Consider the following 16,943-nt stretch of genomic DNA (forward strand, 5'->3'; position numbering starts at 1 on the left):
CAATAAGAATCACGTCACCGAGAAGGCGTGCGACCTTGTCTCTTAATCGCTCATTTTATTTCAGAAACACGTCTCTTTCGATACTGGATAAATGTTCTCGAAGTTGCTCAGCAATGTTTTTCAATCCATTATACGTATATAAAATATATACATAACGACCAAAATTTGTGCTTCGTTTCAGGAAAGTGTCACGTAAATATATTAAATGAATTATAAATCATGTAAGATTTATGATTCAAGTTTTCGCAGGACACTTCACGGTGACGGTAAGCTCAGTGCAATTAAGCAGTTCCCTAAGATATCCGCGACATTATTACAGGGGTAGAGGATCAAGATAAAAAGAAAAGGAACGGATACATTGCAAATCGCATCGCAAATGCGAAATTTGCGCTTGTATTCCGTTTAATAAAATCGGGCCAATATATTTGGCCATTCAGTTTTCTCTTAATGCAACTGTAATTTTAATTTCAGACGCAACTTTTGCGCAAAATTCTTAAGTATTGTATTACATATTTTAATATTTAACTTACGCGCGCGTCAAAACTCCATTTAATTAGGTCAAAATTTTACTAAAGAGTTTAATTTGAGTCCAAAATTTAGGTGAAGTCGAATTCAGATGAAGAGCTAAGGTACGATTTTTTTTTTCATTTCAGACAATGAACTGCAAACTAATATTAATTATCGTGATCGCATAGCGAATTTATGATCACCCTGATATGTATTATATCTAAAAAATCGAACAGTTTTGTGTATAAAGTATTCTACGTATAACAAAGTGCTACACGTATTCTGCGGAACGTGCGTCGTCGACGTACGTGGCGGCGTAGGCTAACTTCGCGATCACGCGACGATTCCGCGAATGTGTGCAGGACTGATATGTGTGAAAGGATCACTCCGATCGATATGTAGAGAATAAAAAGCGAGAACTAAGCACTCGACCTGCCCCTGTAGCGTGTCGAGTATCTCCCCTTTCGATCCTCCAATCAATTTTATGTTTGGAACGCGAAACGATCGACGTTTATCGTCGTCGTTAGAGATGTACAGTGTTTCGATCACAGAGAATATACGTGTATATATATATATATATTTATATATAGATATATGTGTGTATATATATATTTTTTTTCCTCTTTCCTCGCGAGATTAATCAGGATCCCATCGGTTTCGTTGAGAGACCTATGCGTGATGACCTAAAGGGGGATCAGGGTGAACGATCGGCTTTGGAGCTCGTTCTTGATGCGATAAATGAGACATACCGTATAAATTATAAAACGCGAATATATATGTAATAAAAATTGGATAAATGTATATAAAAAAGATATCGTTTGCATGCACGTGAGTGATAAAAATTTTCATTTCTCCTGTTTGCTTTTTTTTCTTCTCAGGATTGTCATAAATTTTTCATCATAAAATTTCATAACTTTTTCCTGATTTCCAAATAAAATTTCATAATTTTTCCTGACTAAATAATATTTTAAAATTTTTTGTATCTTCGTTTTGATTTGGAAACCGTTAAATATTTTGTTGAAAGATGAATTTACAATAGTAATGTAAATTACTATCAATATTGCTGACTGCTTGTATTTTTAATTGTTAACTTGGTAGCATTCCAAAACTGCGCAGATGAGATGTACATATATTAAACTTCTTTAAAGTTAAACATTTTAATTTTCCAGAAATTTTACAAAATTCCTTGACTTTTTCTTGATTTCTCTAACCTTTTTCAATTTCTCTGACAATTTTCAGTTTTGTGGCCCTGCTTCTCTCTCTGAACAAAGTTTTGCTGCTCGATGATCGTAATCTAATTATCAATGTAGTCTAATTCATAATCTAATCATAATATTGTGAAACAATTTTGTTAAAAATTTGTTTGTAAGTTGTCGATCGTCAACACCCTGAATCCTTTCTGTCGTCGCTTCGTTATCGAATGCGTCATTCACGTGGGAAAGGGACGCGGAATGTTGAGCGACTCGAGAGCCGCGGGACGACTTCCGCACACGGAAATGCGGATGATGCGTCCTATAACGAAGTAGTAAAAGTGGCGGAGCAGCTGGACGAAAGTAAGTATAGACACGAGAAGAAATATTTCGCGAAAGCGATCGCGGGGGGCAGTCGTCGTACCTGCCAACGACTTTGCCCAACGTTCGAGCGACGATGCATCGACGCTCGACGCATCGACGCCCGCCTGGAAGATGCACGATCGAATGTCAAATAGTATGCACGACGCATGTCTCCATTATAAGCGAAACGATAACATAGCGATCAACAATGCAACGCAAGGATACATCCTGCTTCAGACACATATTCGCAAAGAAGAAAACAGATCATGAAGTAATAAAAGTTATTTGTGTAATAAAAGCGTCTGCTGCGTGACTCAAATCGCGCGTCTTGCAGTAAACCGGCGACTTTTATACTTGATTGTTCCGCAATGCACAATCGATAAGCATTCCGCGTTATGGCTTTCTGTGTTTTATCGCAGTCGCGTGTCACGCCTCCTTGGTACTTCGAGATATTTCGCGGATTACTTTGCAACGATGATCGATCTTTCGGAATTAATAACGCGGATGAGATGTTAATAAAGCGGATGAATATTAAAGGAAAAAAATAGTTTATAGAATAAAAGAAGGATCATTTCGGTCTACAGCACGTATCCTCGATAGTCTTTAATTATATCTTGATCTAGGCAAATTGGAGCTTCACTCGTGGTGTGAATACATAATCACGTATGCATTCGCTCGTATCAGAGACACGCGGTCGTGCATCCTCCCGACCGTAATTACTCGGGAGTATCGAAGGCTATCCTCGATTCATCGCGCGGAACACACTAGCGGACAGAGAAGCACAACGGACTTGTGCACGTACGTACGAAGAAACGGTTTGTCTGGAAACACCGAAGATATACACGAAAACGAAATCTTACCTCGCGTCGTCTCCCGTCTATCTCCGAAGTCCCACAAGAAATTGAACGAATTGTAAAATCGATCGAGAGGAAAATTCGTTTCTTCGAAGATAAATCGTCTAGCCTTTGCTTTTTCTTTTGTTCTCTTCAAAATTTATCCCAATACGTGTCTCGATTTTGAACGAAAACTTGATTTTCTGATCCTTGAAATAAACAGAGCCGGAAAAGTAAATCCTCATCCTATTTCTTTTCGATATAATTTTCCTGCAGCTTAATTAATTATATTCGCTTTCAATCCTTCGTTCTACATCGTTGGGAGGCGACGCGCGCTTAAATCCTAGATAATTTATACAAATTGCGTGTAAATTAATAATCAAAGGGTTTACTCGAGGTAAGACGTATGTAAGTATTTGTAGTAAGCTTAGATATACGATTATAATATGTTAGACTAGACTTCTTTTTTTTCTTCTTTTTGGGAAAGACTAAAGTTAGGCAAAAGATGACGTTTTCTTGTTTTTTTTCTTTTTTCTTCATTAAAGTATTCTCTTCTATAGATTTTCTCTCTCTCTCTCTCTCTCTCTCGTACATTCTCTTTTCTTATTCATTATTTTTTCAGGCACGCCTCGCTCTTTCTCTTACTTTGTCTCGCTTTTCTCGCTTTTCTTTCTTTCTTTCTCATTCTCACTAGTGTTTTTCATTCATCCTATCGCTCCGACGACACACCTCATTCTCATCTCGCATTCGTTTCCCATTCGCGGACTAGCAATAAATTTTTGAACTTATATTAGCAGTTAGAACGCTCTCTTGGAAAACACAAGTTTCGCCTTATACTAATAATGGTAATGGTCTCTTCATCTTTCTTTCTGCATTCCCCTCTTTCTTTCTATCCTCATTACAGCTAATGCTCTCTCGACCCGTTTCTATCCCCAACCGCCTTCTTCGACTGCGATCTCGTCAACGACGGTACTATACAACTAGAATAATAAATATTGCCGCAATATTATTTGCTACATTCGTCCCAAATAGTCAACAAGTCTGACTCCCGGAGTATCGCGGTTCTTGGTCTCCTCGTTTACATCACACCGACCAAATCTCTTTCCGACGATCTCCATCGTGTGTACTTTGTATGGAAATATGTAACTTTCGAGCAAACGATCGAGCATTTTTAAGGAGACCAACTTATTTCTTATAGACACCTTATAACTGTTCCAACGAGTTCCATTCGCGTGCAAAATTCTTCTGTAAAATTAAAATTTAGAAATGTAAAAGAATAAAAACTCACCTCCAAAAAAAGGAGTATCAATGTGTGGCGATTACAAAAAAATATTATATATATTAAATAATAATAATAAATATATATTATTCCGATACAAATTTTGAAGCCAAATTACAAGAAAGTCTAAAAGAAGTCTAAAAAATTAACTTCAATCGTAATTTAACTTATTTTTTGTCTCTTTTTACGAATTTAATTCTGGATAAACTCGGGAAATCTGTAAAATATTTTTTAAAATCTTTTTGAGCACATCGAACTCTCGATAACTATTGACAGCTCATCGCGTGTTGAAAGAACTTTATGCAACCCTCCAAGTTTGAGCTCAAAACCGCTGCGATCTCCGAGGAGTCTAATTTCACCGGTAATCGCCCGATGCCAGTCGCACGCGCGCAAACGTGTTGCCAGATGTATGTAGTAGTAATAATATCTCTCTTCCCATCTCTATTCGTGTGTTAAGTATACATTAATATCCATTCTCGGTACCGCGCGCGGTGCTCCTCAATCGTCCCAGGTGGGGAAGCTATCCTGATCGATGAACAGGTTCTTGCCCGTCGTCGTTGACGCGGTTTGGTCGATGCGGCGTCCGCTTCCCGCCGCCCCCGTTTGCCTCTGTTGATGGCCGCCGATGCCGATATGCTGCTGCTGGTTCGGCGTGCCGCCGAAATTCGTGCTGCCAAACACCGGCTGGCCGAACGCGTCCAGCTGCTGGCTCTCGTAAATGCTGTGGTCTGGCGAATACTGCTTCTGCTGTTGCCGCTGATGGTGATCGGTTACGGTCAACTCGATGTTGCCGGCCGTACCACCAACGACAACATCGTCAACGTTCTCCGACGCGTTCGCCTCCTCCAGGCTACTGTTCTTGATACCGTACTGGAAGTACATGATGAAACCTGATGGCAGATACAAGAAGCAGTGTTTCGATTGATCGTGAGATTCGCAGGAAGGAATTAGAAAAGTAAAAACGTTATCATTTCACTTAAAAATCAGACCTCCGCGCGTCCACATAGTTTGTATATAAAACTTTATATGTAACATGAATATAAATTTATACCGAGAGTCATCCAGATTGTGAACCTGACCAAGGTGAGGATGCTGAGCTTGAAGATGAGATAAATGTTAACGGTAACGGCGATCGCGGGGACGAAGGGTAAGCCTGGAGTCATGAACATTACGCTGCTCCTGAAACAAAAAAGGAAATATAGAGAATTAATACTTATTGTTAGATTGTTAAACCATTTCACGCTTCACAGTTGGCGGATTTACGGGATTGCGATTTACACATAACCCTACCTATTTTGCGGCTTTCTACTGATGACGAGAAGTATACCAATTATGGCAAAGAGAAATAAGAATAGTAATATCGTTGTAAATGTTCCCATGTTACCTGAAAGAAAAAAGAACTGAAATATATCGATTCTCAATAGATATATTTACAACGATTCGTGAAATTAATCAAAGAATTAAAACAATTTTGTAGAATTATTTAGATATGTATTATGTTTTAGAAATATATCCTTCTAATGTTATACGAGCTAAATATTTATTACATGTTCACACTTTTTTCGTCTCTTATTCGTGTCGAAATATTTTACGGAATTAATTAATTTCACAATATTTATTAATGTATTAAAAACAGCATAAAGTTCTCACCCATCCCACAGACGATAATCAAGTCAAAAATAAGGATCAAGACGTATAAGATCCCAACGAGCTTCATAACATAACGTCCTGACGCCTCTGTCGCAGGACCTCTGTCCACCCACGGGAATATAGCAGGACAAAGGTACTGCGCCGCCTACGAAATGTCACCATTCATTAGCTTCATAATAATCGCAGTGTCGGAAAAAATGTTTTATGTGAATGGAATCTGATGAAGTAAACACGTTCATAAACTGTTAAATATCAAAGAGTCAACGGTAATCCCATCTCTTGAGTTAAATAATTTTGTTATTTTTAACTTCCATGTATCAAAATGTAAATCAACTCATTTCCGTAATTTCAAAGTAAACATATCGTCTATATTAACATTTAGTAAATAATTAAATTTGAGTCAAGAATACATTTTCTTGAGTTAAACTGTTGACTCCATTGTTTTAGTCAAATTAACGATAAATTGGATAGGAGCAGTGGCTATTCTCTAAATTTCTTGGAGTGAAATCTCGCTTCAAAGGAGTTAAAATATTGCCACTATTGAAAGAGTAAAAAATTTGCACTCTTGAATAAGACAGATTTTCACTCCTTTTTTGGAAAGATTCATTTCAAAGGAAAGAAACCTCACTCCTTTTTTGGAGTGAATCTCACTCAAAAAGTGTAAAATCTCACTCCAAAAGAGTGGAAATTTGCCCTATTCAAGAGTACAAATTCTTCATTCTTTTTCAATACTGGCAGTATTTCTTTTCGAGTGAGATTTCACTCTAAGAAATTTAGAGAGTAATTGGGTATCATTTGACATGAATTTTATTATTATTATTTAACGGTTTATATCTATGTGTAGAATGTTATGTAAAATTTTAATACAGAATAAAAGATATTTGTACTAAGTAAATATAATAACAATCGGGTAGAAGTCTATTATTTTTGAGGGTATCACAATCGGGATGGTGACTTTATTTCACCAAGCTATCGTTTTTCGATTATTGATCTTTACCTGCAGTCGACGCTGTAGGTAATTCAACGGTGGCCCTATGATTGGCGTGTTTCCGGGATACTGATGAGCGCTACCGCAACTCGAGGCGGCCGCAGCCGCGTGCACGCTGCCGTAGAATTTGTTCTCTGTTCTGTCGCTGACGAGATACTGATCATCCTTACCCAATCCCACTTCGTCTTCCTCGCCGCCGTACGTGTCATCCGAATCCGGTGACGAACTGTTGCACCTCCTCACTCGCCGAACCTGGAACGATACTAATTTCAAAATTGTGCAACCTCCCCTCAATTCATTCCTGCATTCCGCTACGCGATTGATCCAATTTTGTTCGTCGATGGAGAAGAAATTCAATAAAAAAGAAAGAGAAATGAATTGCTAATTATATTGAAAAGTTTAATGGTAAAAGAGATGAATCTTTACTCTTGCTTGACAAAAAATTTTTTTAACTCTATTAAAAGATAAGGGAGGAAGACAGAAAGACGGAAAATCTTTTAAGAAATCCCTTGAGAATAACATCTAAGATGAATGTACTTTGGAAATGGTCTAATTCCAAGAAAATGTCGAGCACGGAACGGAGCGCGTGCAAAGGTCTGCCGAAATGGAGCTATACGAAAACGAAAAACGGAAAAGCTACAGAAATCGAGGGGAGAAAATCTCGTTTTCTCGTTGAGACGAGAAGAGTTTCTTCAATTACGCGGCGAAGGAGGTAGACTATGCGATTTCGTTGTTTTTTGACACGCAAACGCAAACACATCTCACCGTGATACGCTGCCCATTGTTGGTGGTCGTGAGCTCCGACTGGGACGTTTGTACCGAGTTCAATGCGGTTGTAAGCTGATCGGGCCTAAGCTCCTTGCCGTAAGTCACTTGGCCGTTGCCCTGCGTTTCCTTCGTGGGCGATCGACAAGGCGTCCGCAAGCTCTGCGGCAGCAACTCGATCAGATTCGTCGAATGCGGTTGATATCGCAATATCAGCACGCATGTGGACACCAGAGTGTACGCCAGCAAGGTACCTATAGCATTAAACCGCGAACAAGAACATAAACGTGGTTCTTCCCAGCACTAATTGCTATTCCATTATACTTCAATTCCTGCGACAGTTTTAACACTTAACGAACGCAATAAAGCATGCAGGACGCTTGGAATAAATTGTAAACTATAGAAAAGATTTTACAAACATAAAAAAGTATATAAATATTTATTAAATTTAAAAGTATATAATGAAAATTTAAAGAAACTTATATTTATTCAAATGTTAACTGTTCAAAAATGAATATGAGATTAATATAATTAGCTAAGTATATAATTATATAAAAACAGATTGTAAATCTGATGTGCAAGAAACGTAAAGCTTACTTGGATTCAACCAACAAAAATGGAAAGATCTAATCACACGGAAAGAACATTTTTGCTAAAGTATTTAAAAATTTAGCTAGAGAGATCTAAAAATAATTTTGTTTGGACCATCAAAATAATTATGTAGAACGCTTAAATTGGTTACTAGAATGTTAAAACTTTTTACAGCATTGTCATCAACGTTTAAGCGTTTTACATGACTATTTTGATGTTTCAACAAAATTATTTTCAAACCTATCTAGCTAAATGTTCAACAAAAACGTTTTTTCCGTGTAAATTTTTTTCCATGCAATTTTATGTTAATGGTTTTTCGGAACTCCCTACCGGTCGATAATCAATAAATATGACAAAAAAGTTATATATTCACTCCATTCTAGATTAATCGGAAGTCGTTTTAAATAACATCTTACCGATCGACATCATTTCCACCAACACTTCCAGCTGGATCAACAGCGCAGCGAAAGCTGCACATATGCCGGAAGTTAAAGTCGCAATTGCGGGAGTGCCAGTCGCCGGCCAAACTTGGCTGAGGCTCCTGCGAAAGTGAAAGACGAGCACGTTAAATCCAAAATTACATTCACGATCTTAACTGTTCTTAATAATTCCTCTCATCGTCATTTCCGCTATCCGACGTTATCCTGTGTCTTAATCGTTACCGAAATATAAGGCCATCCTGAGCCATCGCGTAGACTATTCTAGGCATCGGAAACATACTGCCGAACATGGAGACCGTCAGGCCTGCCAGCGCACCGACTGCGACGATGTACTTGCACTTGTAGGCCCCGACTTGGCCGAACATTTCCACCAACGCTGAATCTTGATCAACCTGATCGTATGGAACTGAAACACGAGGTACTCGAATACATGTTGGGAACACTATAAGGTGCTTCTGTCCCGCAAGACACTACCGTTCCACGTAAATTTGACTACGAGTTTCCCCGGCAATCATTGTGCCAATAGTAACAATTTCATATGAAGCGTAACAATAATACATTTCATACAATAGCCAATAATGTCAAAGTTTCAACAACTCTCATTTGCTTTATGAATAAGTTTCGCAATAATTTTAGTTTCATCGCTTCGCCAAACATTGTTATACAATACAGAGTTGTTGTAAAATCGATCCCAATACGAGATGGAAACAATTCTCGATTCGTCAATAGAGATCAAAAAGGCATGTAGTTTGAGGTGACCAATCAATTAAGAGGAAATCCCAAATTTTAACTCTTTATTCCACTTTATAAAGAGTTCCAAATTTTGTTTCAAATTAAAAATATGATTATAAATTGGTCCTTTTTTTAAGTGTAAAAATAATAAGTGTAACAATAATAAATGTGAAATATAATTTTCAACTAACGTGTGGAGAATTTTATGACTTTTTATTAAAAAACCTAGATTATTCATAAGTAACATTGAGTAGAAAAGTGCAATTTTAAAACATAAAATGTGATCTTATAAGTTTGTATAATTTTTATTGTGATCTCATGTGATGTTATACATCAAGTGTTATTATTATTTATACCATAAATACAATAATAATGTTTATGTGTCTCATTAATAATTATTTAAAAAATGTTTATCTATTAAAATTTAAATACGACAATTAATATTGAATTTTTTTTAATGTCCTTTCTTTTCTTTACGAGTTGGTTACATTAACGTAGCTTCTAAAGCTTCTCTGCATTCATTGTGTCAATAGTTGTTCAAATTTCAGAAGTGGATACAAAAACTCAGCGATAAAATCAAAAGAGCGGGCACGTCGTCCTGCCGTGTCTGTCGCGAAAGATGAATAAAAGCGTTTCCATTAATGAGAGCCAACAAACGATCGATTATCATTGTTTAATGATCTACTCACCAATCAGTGTCAAGACCATGCTGCTGGTGACATAAGCGACGAGAATTATGATCAACGACGAGACTATAGCGAGGGGAATACTCCTCTTCGGATTCGTCGCCTCCTCGCCGGTGGTGGCTATTATGTCGAAGCCAATGAAGGCGTAGAAACACGTTGCCGCGCCGGTGAAAACCTGACAGGGAAGAGAGATTCGGTTTTTCAACGCGTCGGACTGCAGAATACATTGTCGCGACGGAGACCGATCGGACACCGAAATGTGATAAAACGGAACGAAAATAAGATATCTGACGGAAATTCGAGATGGAAAATCGAGTTCAAACAGAGCTGTGGCTCTTCAAATAAATGTCATAGCGCTTTTATCGAACTGTAAAATTTGCTATAGAATTCACTTCGTATTAAGGGATGATATGCGGTATTCACATTCACGGCGTAGCGTTTGATTCAGTAACTATATCGATTATAGGGGTGCGTATAAAGTAAATTGGAGATCGATAAAAATGGCTGATTGAGTCCAATGTGAGTCGCTTTGCAGCTGTCATCGCAATCCCTGCCTTCAGTTAGATTTACTGAAAGTGTCACGTCCTTTGGATGCAATATTAAAGCGTTTACATATTTCACCTCTGCTCGAGTGCTTATGAATTTTTGATAAGCTCCGAGAAAGTAAGATTAGGACGATGTTGCTTAAATAATCGGCGTACAGTCGGTCATACAGAAGGAATTACTTATTCATTCGCGTTTTGGTGCAGTCGTGCACATTTGTTTCAGAAAATAAATAAAAAGATCCACAGAATATCGTGATCGCACGCTACCACTAAGGGGATGCTGAAGTAATGGTCGAACTCTAACGGAATTATCTATTTTTACGTCTATTTCTTTTATGTTTAGAAATTTTCTCTTTTGAATCATCAGTTTTTAATTTTTTACAGCAAAAAATTTTAAAAATTACAGAACTTAAGTAGGCCATATAAGATATTTTTAATTTACCTTATTTTATTCAGTTACCTTTTAAGTACACAATATAATCAAACTGAATTTTAAATAGGTATATAATTAAACTAAAAGTATCTATCCACATTTGAATAATATATAAAAATATTATAGGATTTTGAGTTTATAAGCTCTGAAGCTCTTACAAAATAAATACGAAAAATACGATCTAAGTGTACGTATACGAGGTACATGTACGTTTAATACACTCAGATCATATTTTTCTATTTATTTCTTTTATAAGCTTCAAAGTCATAAACTCGAGCTCTTATAATACCCTTATATATTATTTATATGCGGACAGATACTTTTAGTTTGATTATTTACTTAGAATCACTTATATTATGTGAAGAAGAATAACCTACGTGATAAAAGAAAACTATATATACATATAATTCAATAACTTTTTTAGTTTTTCATATATAATTTTGTATCTTTTCACATTTGGCATTTTTTCTTTTATTTTAGAGAAGGATTTTCGTAAGTAAAGTGAAAAAAAAATAGAAAAGTGCTTTTATCGATAATATATAATAAATGATTCCAGCATCTCTTTAATTTTTAAACGCCTTTTTATGGCATACCCAGTTATTTTTCTAATGCTTTTCCAATTCTTTTTTTATTGCTTATAATTTTTTTATTAAGGTATGTACATTTGCTTGTATCTTATGTTCCTTAATATCTAATGTTTCAATTAAAAATAAATTTTCTTACAATATACAGTTACATACTAATGTATTTTCTTGGTGAGGCGTTTAAAAAAAAATTTTGATTATTCAGATATCGTTATTCTCTTCTTATACATAGATCGATTTAATTATCTGAAAAGGAGTAAAAAGATAAAGCAGGTGGGAACGGGAGAAATACAAGGAAGATCAAAAGATCACCGGATGAAAATGCTAAAACTTAAATTTTCATAAGTAGCATGGGAAATCGGGCAAGAAAGATTATGCGAAAAAGTTTCGAGTAAGGTTAACATGAAATTTTGTGAACCAGCGAGAGGTGGGCGTTATGTAATCGGTACATCCTGGTTTCACTACACCTTCTATACATTTTCGTCGTTGCGCCCACGTGCGAGCGTATTGCACAAAAGCACAGTTAAATTGCGATTAAAGGTCGGCCGGCCCACCCGATTCATCGCAAATACACTGTTCAAACATAATACTTCAGCAATATGAAAACCCAGAGTTTCAGCCTCGAAATTCCATTAGTCGAAAGCAAAGAAATTGCACCGCAATCGGGGCCGCGGCAACACGAAGAATGCCAAACGTTTGCCTCGAAAGGCATATTATCGGTATGCGAATTTCTTGCGGAAACAAAGGAATTAAAACGAGGGTGAGCATGGACGATATTACGCTCAGACTTTCTTTCAAACTTTCGGAAACTGGCGTCGCCGTTGTTCTTTGACGGAACTTGTGTTTCAAAGTTAATTATCTGGCCTCAAAAACGGGCTTCTACTTTCACGGGAAGGCAAGGGGAAGAAGAATTGGAGTTTTTAAATTGCTCGCGGTGATATGCAAGACCGCGTACCGCGTAACTTTGCTGCAAAGAAATCCCGAGCGATGCCGAGTATTGAAAGACGTAGATCTCCGTGTTGACGTAAACAAAGAAGCCACAAACAAAATTACGCTCATGCGATGTTCATTCGAATTTATGAAAATTACTGTCTCTACTCTAAAAACTACTCTGCGATTCGATACAGAGTCGCGTTTCGAATTAATTATTTCAGAAGAAAATGTTTCACTTTCATAAAGGATAAGAAATGGAACGACGATGAGATTTTATAAGGCGATGTATGAACGGTAAAACGTAGGACATTGAAGGAGAACACGAGAAAAGGCTCCTAAGGAAAGTCGTGAATCTTTCAGCAAGACAGCTGACCCTGTTGACTCTTGCACACGTTATCCCCCTATCCTTTATCGCACAGAGCTTGACTATCTCTAAATATTGCTTTACGCCGGAGAATAATTCGTTTCATCTGCAGGTTATAGAGAATTAAAAAAAAAATAGTGGGAAAATATATTCGCACTGAGAGAAAAAAATTGTTGCAATTACCATAATTTGACTATAATTTATAGTCGTTTTTTTTATAACTATATATTTATAAGCAAAATTATTTGTAACCTGCTCGTTATTTATTGAAAACTACAACATAAATTCTAATAATAAAAAAAGTTAGAAACGAACTCATAATACAAAATGTTAACAATAATAGTTATACATTTATAGTTGTTTTAATCATATAAACATAATCAATTGTTCCATTCGCTAAATATTGGTCTTCATTTATGTGATAATTATGCATGTATGTGCGTTTGTGTAATATTTGCTAATATTAGTTACATTGGCCATGTCATTTGGAGTCGCATTAATAATAGTCACATATATTGCTTCAAAATCTTTAATATTTTCTTAACGTATCTTTTGGTTATTATTACCACATAAATAGCAAGAGAATTTAAGAAAATAGTTATACTCACTATAATTGCGATTGCATTTATTAAATAGAAACGTTTATTTTGTTATTTATATCTTAATATAAATAATTTTTATATTATATTAATATTTGAAATTATTGCAATTTTTAACAGAATTTTTTTATGTTTGAAAAAACATACATATATAGTTATTATTACTAATATTATAGTAGAAATAATCATAAAAATGAAGCTCCTAATCATAATTATTTTACCATGCAATTATAGTCACAAATACCAAACACTTTTCTTTTAGTGCGAAGAAACAAACAAAATGTATTTTAATATTGCGAATGTTATGCAAAAAATAATTTTGTTAAAGTATCTAAAAATTTAGATAGATACAAATCTAAAAATAATTATGTTGAATTATCAAAATAATTACATAGAAATCTGAAGCATGATGAGCAAGCTGCAAAAGGTTTTGACAACAACCAATTTGAGTATGTTACATAGTCATTTTGATGATCCAATAAAATTGTTTTCAAATTTGTATCCAGCTAAATGTTTAGATACTTTAGCAAAACCGTCCTGTGCACTGAAGCCTAATTTCTGTACTCTCCAAGAATTATGCGGTATATTTCTCATGTCAGTTGCAAAGGAGAGTAGATTTCAGATAGAAGGGGAAACAGTAATTTATGATCGCCCATTGTCGAGAAATTAGTACCTTCTCAAAGTAAATTACGCTCCACTGAATGTTGAGTCACCATAAGTAAGTAAATTAAAAAATGTTGTAACGAAGCACGTCGTTATGCGTTAAGACCGGCAATCTCATTCTTCTTGTCGACCACACTATCGTCCTTATCTCGACCCCGCAATTTCAGCGGACATAAACTATTTAGAACAGATCTCTCGTCGAAAAGAAGAAGCATTTGAGCTAAATTCTCTGTGCATTGCAACGAAATTCCATCCTATATTTTCTACTCTTCGAAAACTGGAACCTAATGTAATTCTGGACGTGAAAGATCATTCAACAAATGCTTTTACTAGTATGCTTTTGTTGAAATTGCGGCTATTATTCTATATAAAACACAGAATATTCGTGGACAAATAAGAATGAATAATTTCAGAGAAACTTCACATTTTTCTTGAAAATATCGCGATGTGTAGAGATGCGGCTGGAAATGTATATTGCACCGGAAGGAAAGGAATAAATCTTCAGAGAGAGCAAGCACACCAGAAAGCCGGCGCATTACATTTCGTCTGATTGATTTATTCTCCGGTTTCGACGGGAATTGCGCCCGCAAATGGGGCGCTTAAAGATCGGTAGAACTACAACCGTAAACAATAAAGCGCATCCTGAACAAGGAGTGAACAACGAAGGAAATAAAAAAAATTACTAAATGTTCTAGAAATAGAACAGAAAAATCGATATAAAAAATCCTGGACATCTTACTTGACTATTGCAAAAGATTAACCCTTAATGTACACGATTGGGTCATTCGTGTCCTGAGAGTTTTTTTCCTTAAAATACTAGGAATGCTTAGGAACACCTGGCTAAATAATAATCTATATTCTTTTCTTTAAAAAAACTTTGGCATTCAAAAACAAATTTTATAAGTTACCAACCCCCATTTCTGCGTATCTTCCGACGAGGACATTTCGAAAATTTATCTTAGAATATGAAAGATCCATCGTGTGTAGAGTATAACACTTTATGCAACTAAAAAATATGTCTATTTAAAAAAAAATTTAAATAATTCTCGTTTACATTGCAAAGATTTTACGAATTGTTAAAAAAATTGAAAATGAAATTTTTATTGAATATTATAAATAATATTTTAAAAATAAATATAAAATTAAAAAATATTCAAAAATATTCTTTTAATTAATTGTAACTTTTTGTAGAGCAATATCAATAAAATGCATTATTTAAAATGTAAATGCAATAAACATTCAATTTATACGGCCATTTATGCATTATAAAAAATGTCAACTTCGGGTTATTCAATAACTAGACTTTTTGGGGACACACACACACAGTCGACACTAGAATTATTTTTCTTTTTTGTAATTTGAAATATTAATTTTGAGATATTGAAATATATTTTTGCTTTAAACATTTTTGTTTCAGAGTTTTGCACTTTTATATGAAAAAGTGAATTTTCTCATTTTGTTGACTATAATTAGTCATAACATTTATATACAATTTTTTATAAATATACAACTTTAAAAATATTTTCTAAAGATTTCAAAATATATGTAAGAATTATACTTAATAATTTTTATATATTTGTAAAAGTGATGATAATTAACTCAGGACACAAAAGACTTATCATGTGTGTTAATAAATCAAGATGCATTGGAAAGAAATCTCTGAATTACAAGTAAAATTATTGGCTCAATTATTTTGATATTCTTTGAAAAGTTATAAAATACTTATATGTAATCTTTACATCTTTGGTCTCACTCGATAATTTTTCATCTCTAATCCGACAATATTAAATTATTATATTGTATATACATATAATGCGTGATGACTGATTTATTCACATATACACAGAAAAATATATACTGTGTACAAGTAATAATTACTTGTTTCAAATATATATTTCAAAAATTTATATTTCCACACACAAATCTATCATAAGTTCATCACAAGCATCAAGTTTATTCAAAATATAATTCTGAATTCTATATATAATGGGTTTACTTCAATTAAGATTATTAAATTAATTAAAATTCAATTTGCTTATTATATAAAGTCGCTTCTTCGGTCGATTTTATAATATTCTTTAAAAGAAAATAAATTCTTGTTTTGAATACATAATAATGAACAATAAGATTGAAAGACCGCTAATGTTAAACATAATAATTTTAAATTAAGAAGCGCTATAACAGTCAGAACGTTAAGATGTTGAACTATTGTACATAATAATGAGTTTTTCTAAAATTTATAATAAGTATACTTTAAAATTATTATCAAGAAAATATTCTTTGTTAAAGGTAACTTTTTTTTACTTAAAAGGAAGAAGGTAACTTGAGTAATGATATATCTTATGTAAGAATTAAATATCCATGATTTCGGACTACCAGCGCATTGCACTACATTTTCCCGTATCAGTAAATGTTTATAAAAGTTGCGAAGACGCGCGTTTTATCCGCAGGAAATATGTAACGCTCCCTTCAAGCGGAGCATTATATGTCAAAGGAACTTGGAATCTCTCCCACGTTCATTGCGGAATTATCATCATATAGACATAGTATCCTCAAGGGGATTTTTTCATCTTTTCACATACTCGTGAAACGTCTTTTCGTATACACAGGTCCTAACTTTGATTACGGTTCATCGACGAAATTATGTCACGTTCCCAGGCGGAATTCAAATTGAGAATGTACGTGACGCTCCGGATCGGCTTTAACGGACAAGTGGCAAAGATTTACGGGCGGGATCGTAAAGAAACCGGAGTCGCTCCCGCTTTTACCCGACCACAGACTACACCTACATCTTCGTG

General features: G+C 35.0%; 1 protein-coding gene across 2 annotated transcripts in view; it reads right to left on the reverse strand.

Annotated features, from left to right (window-relative positions):
* Positions 1–1,667: 1,667 nt before the first annotated feature.
* LOC108722864 (cationic amino acid transporter 2) overlaps positions 1,668–16,943 on the reverse strand; it is a 96,606-nt gene continuing 81,330 nt past the window's right edge. Inside the window, exons 6-15 of one of the 2 annotated variants that reach the window (XM_018448209.1) lie at positions 10,028–10,199; positions 8,829–9,012; positions 8,583–8,707; positions 7,576–7,829; positions 6,820–7,062; positions 5,823–5,967; positions 5,463–5,556; positions 5,224–5,351; positions 4,656–5,062; positions 1,668–3,873 (exon numbers count right to left, since the gene is read on the reverse strand). In XM_018448209.1, the coding sequence (XP_018303711.1) occupies positions 4,671–5,062; positions 5,224–5,351; positions 5,463–5,556; positions 5,823–5,967; positions 6,820–7,062; positions 7,576–7,829; positions 8,583–8,707; positions 8,829–9,012; positions 10,028–10,199 (1,737 nt within the window). In that variant the 3' untranslated portion in view covers positions 1,668–3,873; positions 4,656–4,670. Of the gene's footprint in view, positions 3,874–4,355; positions 5,063–5,223; positions 5,352–5,462; positions 5,557–5,822; positions 5,968–6,819; positions 7,063–7,575; positions 7,830–8,582; positions 8,708–8,828; positions 9,013–10,027; positions 10,200–16,943 lie in introns of those variants that run through there. The other variant, XM_018448208.1, reaches the window with a different exon arrangement.

The sequence above is a fragment of the Mycetomoellerius zeteki genome, unplaced genomic scaffold (genome assembly GCF_001594055.1).
Source record: "Mycetomoellerius zeteki isolate Tzet28-1 unplaced genomic scaffold, Tzet1.0 scaffold220, whole genome shotgun sequence".
Taxonomy (NCBI): domain Eukaryota; kingdom Metazoa; phylum Arthropoda; class Insecta; order Hymenoptera; family Formicidae; genus Mycetomoellerius; species Mycetomoellerius zeteki.